Genomic DNA, 14,817 nt, shown 5'->3' with positions numbered 1-14,817 from the left:
ATTATAGAGACATATTCCCCGACTTTTCATACAGATTTTAATTAAATTCTCTTCAGCCGTTTTCTTGTGATGCGTGTAAAAACATACATACAGACAGACAGAAATTGCGGAAAATTAAAAAGTGCATTTCCTTGTTATCGTGGTCACGACTGATACATAAATACCATCCTTTTTAAATTCTCAGCAATGTACATACAAAACTCTTATTTTATATATACAGATAATGCCATCTCTTGAGTTTAATGTACTACCCCTTCCTTTTCCATTGATAAAGCAGGGCGCTGCATTACCCCGTCGATTCAATGGTTAGGTAAGTTGAGAACAGGCTTGTGCATCCCGTTGATTAGACGGTTAGGTAAGCAGGTGGGTTAACCAGACATTTTACTTTCAGAATTGCAACCATACTATGCGTTCTACTCGTTACTTTGTTCCTTTCCTTTGCCCCGATCTAGAATGCCACGTATCACCTCATAATGAGCAGCAGTCACTTGGCAGGCCAAGTCTCTGCCCTCGTCATGAACTTATATCACACTTCAAGGGAGTGCTAGTGTTAACCCTCCCGATGAAGCAGAGTTGAGGGCCGAAAAGAACTGGATTGATGAGGAGAAGCCACTGTTCTTGTCCACTCTTCCCACTCTGACCAGTCAAAATATGGCAAGGCATGGTCAACAGTTTCCTATTACTGCAACTGAAGGGTCCACACAGAAACATTACAGTAACTTGACTAGTTATCAATGAAAGTTTTGTATATTTTGAGATACTCTTCAGTTTCCAAGCAGTTAATTTTTTTCAGGTAGTTTATAAATGTATTTAAAATTGGTTTCAGCAGACTGAAGAACCTAACAGTTTTTTTAAAAAAGTTTTGTATATCCCACAATTTTAGATCTCTGTTGAACGACGACCTTTCAGTGTGGGAAGAGGGGCATTAGAAAGAAAGGAGACAGACGGTGGATTGAGATCAGGGCTGTTTGGGAGCCCGGCAAGGCATGTTATCGTGCTGGAATACCCTTGCCTCTGTACAGGTGGACATGATTGCCAAGGATGGATCTAAAGAGTACCTTCCACATAGATTATGGGTCCTAGAGAATACCACAAAAACATTCACTCCTGCACCGCCCTGTGCTCGTCCAGTAATGGTTGCAGAGTGTTGGTTCTCCGACGTTTCTCGCCGGACACATTGACGTTCATCCATTCTATGCAGCTGAAAGGCTACCCATTGCCATACTGTCGAGCAAATTCCACCTGGTTCCGTCGATGCACCAGTGTTAGCGTGGGTGCAGTCACACTCCGTCTACTCCAGAGCCCCATTCACACAAGTGTTGGCTGAACTACCGCGGTACAAACAATTCGGGATGCACCCTGGTTCTAGTGTAACCTGTCGGCTGGCCTTCACGCACCACGGTAGTCGATGTTCGCCTTGGACATCAACAGTGCGTAGAGGTCTGCAGTTTCCAAGATTGTTAATCGGAATGGTGTTATTACACCACTCACAATACATACAGAAGTACGTAAACATCTCACAAACATCACCATTTACGAAATGCTGCCTCAATTGACCCGAGCTGATAAATCATCCCCAGGGGTGCCAACCTTTGAAGTGGGATATCAGTAATTACCTGTTAGTACTGTGATAAATCAATCTTTGTAGCTTATTTCACACCTAGCAGCTGCTTTTCAGGGTAGGTTTTCTTGAAGCATCCTTCCCATGTAATGATATTTTCGTCTTCTGGACTATACGCGATTCCAGAGTAGATGTACTTGATGTAGGCTTAAATTCTGTTTGATTTTCCCTAACAAAATGAAAACTCCTTCTTTGGGAAAGCTACTGCGAGGTACACTTAATACAAGAGTGCAAATACAACATTACGTAACATTTCATAGTGAAGAAGAGCAGAGTAAAGTTCCTTCATTTACAACGAATACTACAACCAAAACGTTTCCATTCCTCCTCTGAAGGGGGAGACGGGCCCTCTTACGATGGTGACTCCGTCTCTCAGGCTGGGAGATTTATTATGGTGAAGGAGATGCATGGAGAAGGTGAGTGGGGTAGCGGCCGTGGCCTATACTAGTAACTGTCCTGGCATTTGCCTTAGTGCAGAAGAATGGAAAACCATTCTCAGGACAGCTGACGGTCAGGGTCCAGCCCCGTCCCGTCCCCCGAATGCAGAGGTGTAGGGCCACCCCTCCTCTGCTCGGTTGGTTGGTCGGAGTGCACAGCTGTTGGACTACAGACCAGCCATAGCCACCTGTGGGCCGAGACCCACTCTGTATCCGATGCACAACGCTCACGGGTAGCGAAAAGAACTGGTGGGATACGGAAGGCCTAGGAATGGGAAGGAAGCAGCCGTGGCCTTAATTAAGATACAGCCCCAGCATTTGCCCGGTGTGAAAATGGGAAACCACGGAAAACCATCTTCATTCCTGCCGACAGGGTTCGAACCCACTATCTACTGATTACTGGATACTGGCCGCAATTAAGCAACTGCAGCTACCGAGCTCGGTTTTCCATATTTTGCCGTCTCAAATTTAGGGTGCGGGTCTTATTCGGCGGCGGATGGTATTCGGGATTATACGGTATAAAGCCGAGGGCATAATGTACCGGTACAGGGTAAAATTTGAGACTCTGAAAAACTTCTTGCAAGTACCTGTGATTTTCCTCTCAACAGGGTTGCAAAGTCTCATCCTTGCTACCAAAGTTTTTTGCTGGTGGTAATAGCTGTTGTAAGAGGAAGAACAACTTGGTAAACGTCCTCTATACAGTAGAATTCCGCTGTAACGAACACCAGTATAACAAAATTTTCAGAATAACAAATATATTCTTTTTGGTCCCTTCCTTTTTCCCTATTTGTTGTATGTTAAAATATTTCATTTAAACAAATTTCGTAGTTTCAGTTTAAAGAATTAAACTTGAGCTGTTTTCTTTACCAGTTTGACCATATTTTCTCAAATTAAAACCAAAATTCATCCTGTTTCATGACCAACATTTTTCTTGTTACATTATTACGATATGATCGCTATTTTCCATATATGCACCGTACGCTATCGAGAAGGCAATCGCTTTTGTGTAACCAATATGCCTCGCCCAGTTCTCACATGTGGTATGGAACTTATTTGGGAAAGACTAACGGTGTCCGACCTTCGAACTATTGAAAATGTAAAGGCCAGATTTCTGAAACGAACACTGGGCATCTCCAAGATGTCACCATCATGACTTGCGTATGAATTATCCAAAGAAACTTTTTTAGTGGAAGATACCGCAGCTGGCGGTACATTGGATTCACTATCGCCTATGCCGGCGATCAGACTTTCATGAACCGTCCCTACATTGTGTGTATGTTTTGTGATAAACATTGCAATCGCTATCATTTCAGCAAGTGCAGCAAGAGAACAAAATCTTCAGTAGAATATGCGAAAGATGAATGTATTTTTCTTTTAATACACATTTGTGCGCTATTAAATAAATAAATATGCTTCGCCCGTCATCCAATGTAAGACATCACTCTATTAGCTGAGTAGGAGCGTCAAGTTTGCAATCCACCAATGAGTGCTACGCTTTGCGCAACCAATAGGCTTCGCCCATCAACCAATGTAAGACGTCACACTATTGGCTGAGTAGGTTCGCGATGTTTGTAATCCACCAATGAACGTGACAGTTTCGTCGCATCATGCATTGCATCTTCCTTCTTCGCATTTAATTCGCAAAGCAACTTGTCTCTGTTAAGTTTATATCATTAAACTTAAAGTTCGTGTGCATTTTGTTAAATAAGTTCATATCATCGCAAATGGATAAGCAGAAGCGACAGCAGTTTTCGTCAAGTGAAAAACGTAAAAATCCTTGCGGAAGTAGAGAAGGGCGGAAAGAAAGGAGATGTAGTGAAGAAGTATGGCATTAGCCCGTCAACACTTTCTACTTTTTTTAAACAGAAAAGTAAGATAGAGGAAAACATTGATGCTGATGCCCTAGGTCCACAGCGTAAGAAGATCAGGACAGCCGACTACAAGGAGGTGGACCAAGCCGTCTATACGTGGTTTGTGGAAATGCGGAGTAAAAATATTCCAATAAATGGCCCACTATTATGTAAGCATGCGCAATCTTTCGCACGTTCGCTTGGGTCAACTGAGTTTATGGGTAGTGCTTGTTGGCTTCATAGGTTCCGGGAGAGATATGGCATATCCCACAAAATTATAAAAGGTGAAGCTAACAATGCCCCAAAGGAAGTTGCGTCCTCATGGCGGCTGGAGACTAAAGGCTGCCCGAAAGGAATATTCGCCAGCAGACATTTATAATGCAGACGAAACTGTGTTATTTTTTAAACTAATGCCAAATAAAACCCTTGATTTTAAGAGAAATAAGTGTTTTGGGGGCAAACGTTCAAAAGAACATATGACAGCCCTTTTGTGCACCAATTCCACATGGACAAACTGAAGCCTCTCATAATTGGGAAGTTTGGGAAGCCAAGGTACTTCAAGGGGGTGCAACATCTACCCTGTGAATACAGACACAACTCTAAGACATGGATGACATCTGTGCTATTCAAAGAGTGGTTGTTTCACTTGGAATGTCGGATGAAGGCCGAAAAGAGGAGAATTCTTCTATTATTGGACAATAATTGCTCTTCTCATAATTGTGTGCCTCGCCATTTGGAGCATGTAAAAGTTTTATTTTTTCCTCCAAAAACAACTTCAATTCTGCAGCCGCTGGATCAGGGTATAATTCATGCAGTAATGTGGTATTACCGAGCTCGTGTGGCCCGTTGAATGCTGTGCAACGTTACCACGAATAGAGACATTAACATCAACATATTGGAAGCAATGCAGCTGTTTAATGCTGCATGGAAATCCCTGAATGCAGACATCATCACAAACTACCTTAGAAAAGCTGGAGTGGTTTTTACAGAAGACTTTGCAGAAAGAAGTGTTGGATGATGTGGAAACCCGAGGAGAATTGGAAGCCTTTGTGTACAACGTTGGATGTGACATCTACGGTAAGTCTTACCGACTACATCAATGTAGATAGTAATGTAATAGTCCACAAAGAAATCACCAATGAGGAAATTGTGGAGGACATTATGAATGAGAGATATACATGTGATGAGGAGGAAGAGGAAGACAACCCCCAAAATGATTGTGATCGACAGAGCTTGACTCTTCAGCAGGCAACGAACATGGCACGTAGCCTACAAGATTTTCTTGTGTCACGAAGTGATGTGCCAGAAATTGTTTTAAATTCATGTGCAGTGCTTTGTGACTATTTGGAACAAACTTTTGTGTCTGGATATCCTCAGAAGAAAATCAGACTTTTTCAAAAAATGAGGTTCTGGAACAATCTGTAGACTTGCTGGTACAATGTAACAATAGATTTTCTGAAAACATCTGTCAGTACTGTAACTCTTATTATTATAACGGTATTTTGAAGTTATATACATCTGCAACTGATATAACAGGGCAGATGACCTCGTAGTTCCGCCCACAAAAACAACAATAACGGATATAATACTAGGTGAGTTCTTAAGAATTGACTTATTTCATTATAACAAATTAATTTCAGAGGTCCCCAAAACTTTGCTATGGTGGTATTTTACTGTAACACTGATCAGAAGGAAAATGGAAGAGGTCCGATACTTCGAAAAAGGGAAGGACCACGAAGAGCGTAAAAATGAAAGACTCTCTAGGCTACCCAAATCTAATACCGTCTGGGTCGGAAAAGAACAAGAGTTGGTCAAGGGAGGTCAGACAGGAAAGGTAAGAGCGAGGAACCTGACACCACAGAAAACCGTCCTCAGGGTTACCGACAGTGGGGTTCGAACCCACTATATCCCAGATGCAAGCTACCTAACCGCACAGCCAACTCGCCCGGTAGGAAAGAATTGAACCAAGTTGTTGAACTGGTGTGATTGCCTGACGCGCATTGCGAGTTAAATGCCACAGGACTCATTTGCGCTTACGTGAAAAATAAAAGAGCAAATGTTAATATGGCAAATGCACAATAAAAAGGGAACCGTGAAAATATAATCAGAGATCTGTGCGAGGAATCTAAACATTCCGTGACACGAACTTCGGAAAAAGCATGTAATGCAAGCAAAGAAAATTGAGAATTATTATTGGGAAAAATATAATTTTCTCAGAAAATATGTTAATGACACACCTTCTAATTATTAATCTTGAGAACTCTGATTCTGAAAGTAACGATGATAATTTTCACTTCAGTGGTGATATATCGGATGATAAACGACTTATGCAAACAGTAACCATTATGCAGTACTGTACATACAATGTACATAATATTCTAAATCTACAAAATACGAAAAACAAAACAAAAAACAATCAGTAAAAATAAAATAAAAACATTTTTAAAGTTGCGGTTAGGAGGTACAAAGCCCTCACGTGAAAAGCTGATGGGAACTGTAAAAACTGTAAATAATGTGCAAAAAGTAAATTAGAAACTTTCCCCAATGTAACACGTGAGCGCCAGAATATAAGTGAACACGTGGAGGCTTGCGCTAACTGGCCTTATCTGTCAGTTGTACTACCCCTGGCAAAAGCAAGCTGATTTCATGCCGGAGCGCCTATCAAATAAAAATCTGTATAAAATACAGAAATCACTGTACATTTTTGGTACACAGCAATTCAAAACAAAACCTTCAGACCTTTCCGATGAACTAAATCTCTATTTGCCAAAGTGTGTAAGGTAATTAAACTTCAGAAATATATTTACAATAGTGCATTATAATTCACCTATTTTATATTTTCATGTAATAGCACTACAAATTTATTGTTTATAAAAAAAAAGGAGGGGGCAAGAAAATAGGTACTTTTTCATTCGGCCTAAACGTTCACAAGAAACATAATCAAAATGTGCAAATACCACCAAGCAACGCATAATAAAACAAGCTTTACGATGGTGTGATTATATTTTATATTGGTGGACTGGTTCAAATTTTATTAGAGTTTAACCTCAGTAGAGTTTAACCTCAACCGCACATAATTTCTGCGCCGACAGTAAGTACTAAAATGTGATGCAGATGTGTATTAGAGTGGGTTTCCATTTGAGATTAACTGGGAGAGTAACTTTCGATATCCGCTCTCAGGTTGTTGTCCATTTGAGAGTTAATCTCAGCCCGAATAACTATCGAGAGTACCCGGCGAGACACTCGCCAAGATAGCTTTCACGAGTTCTCGTCACACCCTGTCCACTTGTGCACCTCTAGAGAGTAGAGAGTAGTCAAAATGTCGTCACACTACTACTGACAATTCGCAGGAGCAGTGATTATTCTCTGTATATAAAAAAATCTACTTCGGTGATTGTCATCTGTCCTGCTACCTCATTTTCTGTTTTTCAAATTTTTTCAATTCTTGAGATATTTTAACAATAGAGACCATCACATTATTGATTAATTTACATATTGTATATATGTATTATATTATATGCTTGTAATTATCATAATAACCAGGCTACAATCATAATATATTTATTTTCATGCAAATTGATGTGATTATAATAAAATATAAACTAACAATTTACTCTTCAGTTTTATTAAACAGACATACCTAATTCCTAAAGTTGTTAAGTTTCCTTTGAACTTCAACCCGGAACATGAAAACTTTACTTCTATTTCCTCTAAAGTTTTATGTTTCTTCACTCTGTCATGGTAATCTGTACATTTAACATTCCAGAAAATTTATCGACATTCATACATTTCAATTAACAGTTTTGTTTCCTTTGGTGAATAATTTTTTGTCATCTTGAAAATGAAAATAGAACCAAGCTCTCGATAGCTTTGCCACAATTGGAACACAGTACGTATCTGGAGAGCTAATCTCTGAGAGGGCCGGGGAGCACGTGTCCACTAGCGAGCAAGTTGAGACAATTTAGCTCTCGGAGAGTTGCGAGCAAATTTCCGTTAGTTGCTCTCGGCAGTGTGTCCATTGGCGAGCAACTGCTATTGAGAGGTTCTCGCCAGTATTTACTCTCAAGTGTACGGGCACCTTTACATAGCTTACATTAAAGTATCTTTATTTTTTTAGTACCCATTATAAATACCTCTTTCAATTATTTTACTGCCTATTTCCTAAATGTTGAGTGCTTATTTGCCCGCCTACTTCCGGGCTCTACAGATTACGAACAAAAATTATAGAGAAACTCTGAATACAGAAGCAACAAGTAGGATGTATTAAGTAAATTAGAGAGGATACGGAAGAAATACAAATAATTCCACGGACAATTTGCAAAACAAAACAGAAAATTTAGAGAAGGTGAAATACATAAAAATAACATTTAAACCAAAAACAAACGTCATAAAATGAAAACAGTATTTACAGACAAACGAGAGAAAAGATCAGAATGAAAGAAAAGCTACTGGCCAATGTGGAAAGATGATGACCAAAAAATGACTGAAATGTCCAATGAATTTTTACACTGTTGAGATTCTTCCACCGTTTTGATACTTTATTTTGCCTTTTGGCAATTTTTTTTTTGTATGTCAACAGTACATGTTTCGTTCCTTATTTAGGAACATCCTCAGCTGTTATAGTGGCTTAGGTGAATGGTTAAAATTTTTAAACACATAGATTCACTAATACATTGATTCACTTAAAAACTAATTACGAATTAAGATAGATGACATTAAAAACAATGTGGGGTTAGTGTGTTACTGGTATGAGAGCAGATGATTACACAGTTGATTGACTTAAAACTATGTCTATTTATTAGAATAGTTGTTCAAAAAATTTTTCACTTTGTTACATAAAAAGTCTGTATGCAATAAAAATTTTTAAAAAATGTTTAACTTCTACGAAGCGTATCCATACGACATTTTTGCCGTAATAGATCAAAAAGAGAATAACAGTGACGATGTCCTCAATAAATTAAATACACTTGATTCCAGAATAAAGTTCACACTAGAAAAAAAAAAAAAAAAATTCAGACATAAATGTAACACGAAAAAAGGAAGAGTTTGTCTTCAAGATACATAGAAAACCTACTTTCACTCCCATCACAATAAAGAACTACTCATTGCACCCAGAATCGCAAAAAAGGTCAGCTTATTACTGTTACATATACAGAGCGTTTAACATACCCCTTACACACACAGAAAGAGAAAAAGAACTGCTCTTTATTCGCAAACAAGCCCAATATAACGGTTTCGAACCAAAGATAATAAACAAAATAATTGGTAAATTCAAACAAAAATTACAAACCAATCTAACACCCGAAACAAAAAAGAAAGACAAATACGCTAAGTTCACATTCAACAACCCCAACCTATACACAGTAACCAATTTACTCAGAAAACATAATTATAAGATCGCATTTTCAACCAGCAACAACACGAAGCAAAAATTTTTTAATCACAACAGTGTCAATTCCCTAGGTAAAAACAAACACTCTGAATCAGGGGTTTATAAATTAAAGTGCCATCAATGTAAAAAAAGTTATGTCGGACAAACTGGGCGCAGTTTTACTGTAAGATACCAAGAACATGTCAATGCCGAAAGACATAAAAAAAATTTCCGCAATGGGCCAGCACATGAGTTTAACGGGACATCAATTTACAACCACAGAGCAGGACTTAACTATATTACACAAAATAAACAAAGGAGCTCTCCTTAATACATTGGAAAATCTATATATTTATTTAGAACAAAAAAGTAATCTAGACAATAACCTCAATGAAACTATTGATAATAGAAACCCTTTATTTGAAGGGACATTATCAAGTCTCGAAGCATTAGGCAAAAAACACAATACAAATAGTAGAAGGATAAACAAGACAGAGCCTCCGCCATTTTGTACATCCCCTCTACCCAGCCCTCCTAAAGTTGATGCTGTGACTGTAACCGACATGCCCCCTCCCCTCTCCGCAGCCCCACCTCCACGTAAGGAGGAGCATACAACGGAACACACACACCATTACTTCACCAGACGCAAAGCAGCGTCAAACGTCCCTCCAGGGTCACAGTAGAATCGGAATTCAGCTATAGCAAGGTAAAGGAACTTTCTTACACATTCTATTATTACGCAAAGACACATGCTTTCGAACAAATTCCCACTACCGTATTTTATTTCATTTCAGAAATTTGAAACGAGGCTCCCTTCACATTAATAGATCAGCAATCAGCTCCAAAGTTTCCACATTAGACTCAATCAAAAGCACTATAAGCAAGCACACAACATACAACAACTTACCTGGAAGGAAAGGAAGAAAAACTTACAACAATTCGAACAATGTTATGAAGTTAAACATTTTTTAAAAATTTAATTGCATACAGACTTTTTATGTAACAAAGTGAAAATTTTTTTTTAACAACTATTCTACTGAATAGACATAGTTTTAAGTCAATCAACCATGTAATCATCTGCTCTCATACCAATAACACTCTAACCCCACATTGTTTTTAATATCATATATCTTAATTCGTAATTAGTTTTTAAGTGAATCAATGTATTTGTAAATCTATGTGTTTAAAAATTTTAACCATTCACCTAAGCCACTATAACAGCTGAGGATGTTCCTAAATAAGGAACGAAACATGTACTGTTGACATATAAATAAAAAATTTGCCAAAAGGCAAAATAAAGTATCAAAACGATGGAAGAATCTCAATAGTGTAAAAATTTAGTGATTAGATTTTGATACAGAAAATGAAGCTGATTGCTTGCAATGTCCAATGAAGCCGTAAAAGCAGAATAATAATAGCATGAAGGCCTCCAGAGAGTTAGTAGTGCAGGTTTCTTGAGGTGACGCACATGGACAACCTATGTCTGTGAGGTTAGGGTCCCAATTAGGATGAAATTTGATGTTGAGGAACAGACAGTCTTTGGGCCAGCGGAAATAAATGACTGTAAAATTCCATGACCTGGGAGGGAATAAAACCACGGTACCCCCAGACTAAAGGCCATTATGCTAACCAGCCAGCCACCGAGTACAAAATTGGTTTTGTGGTAAATCTATAGACACAAGGCCAGCAATAGCCGTGAAAGAACCTTACCTGCGGCAACGACGGGGACAATCCTTGTCTCTCCTCAGCTTCTTGTATTGATGCCATCAACTCTGGTAGTTGACGTTCTTTCCTTTCCAGAATTGCATAGCCTGCATCGGCAGCACCCAATGTCTTGCCCGAGGGAAGGACTGTCGGCGCATTTGCGAAGTTCTGTCGTACGTAGTCCTTCTTCTGGTTCAGGGTCTTGGCCCATCTTGCCATATCCTACAAGGAAAAAGTAAGTAAAGGATTCAGCACTAACACAGTAAACTTGATAATATACCACCGTGCTGGCCTAGTTACAAAAATTATGAGGCTTGTCCATACCTAACTTCAGTCACTGCTAACTTTAATAACAAGAGAATTCGATGCAAGGTAAACAGAATTAGTAAGCTCCTGAGATATTTCAAATCAGTATTTTCCCTTATAGAATGAACTCATTTTTATTCAAACTCCAAGGGGAATCAGAAAAAAATTGAGTCATCCACAATTCAAATTAACCAAGAATGACTATTTTAACGAAAATAATACAGTACTGTATAAATACATAAAATAAATTCCTTTCAATGAATAAATATTACAGTATTATGCATACAGTTCGTGGTTTATAGCATTTAAAAATCAGAGATTTAGCATTTTGATTTTCAAATTTAGCGTTTTGTAGCATCTAAACTTCTCAAATTTAGCGTTTTGTAGCAAATTGGTTAAAAATAGGCATAATTTGCTAAATTGCACACACAACAGTTGGGAGTAAAATCATACTGTTTAATCACACATTGCTCGTCTTGCAGTTTCGAATTCACTATGGAAAATAAGACAAACATTAACATAAGACTGCAAGAAATATTAACGAACACAAAGGAATATGCTTATTTTCAAATTTACAAACACAATTTCAAAGTGAAAAATACTATTCTGAACGTATTTATCACAGTGCAACACACCTACAAGGAAGAGGAATTTCAATGATGATTTAAGTACAACATGCCAAATGTTTAAAAGGTGTCCTCCTTCATTTGAGACCGCCTATCAGTTACAATCATGTTGTACTTGCTAAAAAAAACCTCTACATGGACACTGTTCGTAGAGGGCCAAATGCACAGAAGTGCTGCCAAGGCAAAAGAAGGCCTGCAAAACATTTTTTTTCCTTCTTCAAGTTTTTGATTGCAGAGTCGGCACATAAATATAGGGCATCTGTATCCTTACATAAAAATGTCCCGATTTGTGACTTTCGGCATGCTGTTTGATCATCACTTCGCTTCTACCCATGGCTAACAGACAACAAAATAAATCGCTACCGTACTTTTAAACAGAACTACTACTCAACATCAATGTCAAGAATAACCGACTAAGATCAAGGGTCAACACACAAAGAGAATGAACGTGGTGCTTGAAAGTGTATTTGCTGTTTGATTGACTGTTCCTTGCAGTGCTCTTTACCCAGTGAAAAAAATTCCACACATTGAATGATTTAACCCTTTGGCCTGCTATTACATATGAAAGGAAATATTCCCTTACATACTATTTATTTTTTCGTCACTTTAACATAAATTTGATTAATCACATAGGCTACATAAGAATACACAAAGCAAAGTGAGCTTCTCGTCTATAGCAATAGGAAACCAATGTTTTTGTTCGTTAAGTATTACTGGTTTCAAGGGAAGCAGATAAATTAGCAAGAAATGTAGAGGCATAGGCATTGGTTTCCTTAGTAACGTGATCCCAGAACTGTGGGGTTAGAAATTCGTTCCCTAAGTCCATTTCTTTCGGATTATTACCCAACCCCCTCCTCACTATAGAGTGAATTTCAAAAACTGGTTTACATGTTACAGAAAGAGGCATATTGTCAACAAGATCATAATTTCAAGTATCATTTTACTAGACTTCTCAACGGGCGAGTTGGCCGTGCGGCTAGGAGCACGCAGCTGTGAGCTCGCATCCGGGAGATAGTGGGTTTAAACCCCACTGTCGGCAGCCCTGAAGATGATTTTCCGTGGTTTCCCATTTTCACACCAGGCAAGTGCTGGGACTGTACAGTAATTAAGGCCACGGCCGCTTCCTTCCCATTCCTAGGCCTTTCCTGTCCCATTGTCGCCGTAAGACCTATCTGTGTCGGTGCGACATAAAGAAAGAAAAAAAAAGAAGAAAACTAGACTTCTCACTCGCTCTTGTTGCATTCTGGTTTTGTCACGTAGTTTCAATTGACACTGTCATTTCGGAGCTGAAATCGGAATCACTTTCATCACTGTCATTTGAAAAAGTGTTTTCACTCTGCAGAGAACCTTTTCCACTTTCAACATCACTATTTTCAAGCCAGTTACGAATAAACTCATCCATGCCGCGCTTGGATGCCGCCATGATTGTTTACGAGCGGCAAAATGAGGTGCTTTTTATTTTCCGTATTTCAGCTCAGAGAAAACAGCTTCAGGTATCATCTGACATCAATCGGTTAGGCTGCAAGACAAAGAGAATAAATCTCTCCGACCAGCTAACTGTGATAATGAACTTATAGATGTTCCGTGCACCAAGACGGAAGTGTCCGTCAAAGCATGTTACCACTTTACGATCGCAATGGGCGCCGTAATAATTATTTCTCCTGAAATAAAAAACATTTATATCTTATTTTTAAGAAAAATACATCGTTTTTAAAAATATATATGTTTATTTTATATAAAACAGAGTTTCGCATCTATTTTGCATAAATTGTATAATTTTGCATTTTGAACCAATTTCGCAATTTATCGCGAATTTGAAATCGCTAAAAACCTCCCGTACGGGTCATATAAGATGAAGGCACATACACTGATAAAGTTTCGGCATATTTCGCATTTATCGCAAATGCTAAAAATCACAAACTCTAATTATGCATTGTTCTGCACCTTAACAGCTGCCATGTTGTAACGTAATAGTAAAACAACAGTATTTATACACAATTTAGAACATTTAAAAATATATTAATTCCACTGCTCACTTTAAAAAGTTACGCTGGGTGCACTGGAAATTTGTAGCACTTCCTGTAGAACCCACTCTTCTGTCAGATCTCCACATACTGCAACTTTACTATAAACGGCTAAATATACGTCCTAACTGATATCGGTCACTACTTATCATAGGCCAGGTTTCAGGAATAATTTCTGCACTAGTTTCTTTATTTTTGAAACCTGCTTGAAGGAAACAGTTTGCAATTGTTTGCTCCATGATCTGCTTAACATTCGAGTAGCATATAACAGGACAATTATATTCTGCTTCGAGTCATTGTCCAAGATTTCAATAACAACCGGCCACTGGCTGCACAGTTGACGTCCTATTGGGAGGAAAGTAGCCCATCGTAACGCTCTTGTTATGAGCTGTGCAGTTATATATAAGAGCAAAATTTTCCAGTTAGCCCCATACAATTCATGTCTAAAGTAGCAAACAAATTTTAAAAAAATTTCAAGTCATCCACGCTTCTTTTTGTTAACCTTGTACTATGCTGGAGGACTTCACAGCTTTAAAACATCTCGGTTTTGCAGATTATCCTATCATTAGCAATGGTACCTTTTCAGAGCCATCCATATTTGCCCCAACTGTACACCACACTGCTTTGCTTTTAAACTGACGTTTTGGCTCTGGTGGTTATGCGCTGAAACGCAGACGTCTAACCAATCCCCAGCTGCCATTCATATCGACGTACTGGCAGAGTAAAATTATTTCTAATTTCTTGATCTCAAAACCCAGTTGCCAACTCTATATTTTCATTCACCATGTGGTTAACGTATCTCGCCCAGCGTGTATGGTATTCGGTATGGTTCGCGATCTCTTGCATTTTTCAGTAACTAGTATTTTTCATACTAGTCT

The 14,817-nt window shown here is 38.6% G+C and overlaps 1 protein-coding gene across 1 annotated transcript in view; it reads right to left on the bottom strand.

The window, feature by feature from the left end:
- The window catches only part of LOC136884333 (RNA-binding protein 5), a 162,386-nt gene that overhangs the window by 51,327 nt on the left and 96,242 nt on the right, over window positions 1-14,817 (bottom strand). The window contains exon 15 of the mRNA XM_067156432.2: window positions 10,990-11,205. Coding sequence (XP_067012533.2) covers window positions 10,990-11,205 — 216 coding nt within the window. The remainder of the gene's footprint in view (window positions 1-10,989; window positions 11,206-14,817) is intronic.

This window comes from Anabrus simplex, chromosome 12 (assembly GCF_040414725.1).
Source record: "Anabrus simplex isolate iqAnaSimp1 chromosome 12, ASM4041472v1, whole genome shotgun sequence".
NCBI classification, from domain to species: domain Eukaryota; kingdom Metazoa; phylum Arthropoda; class Insecta; order Orthoptera; family Tettigoniidae; genus Anabrus; species Anabrus simplex.
The sequence above is the reverse complement of the archived record's forward strand: the minus strand, read 5'-3'. Positions and strand labels throughout refer to the sequence as shown.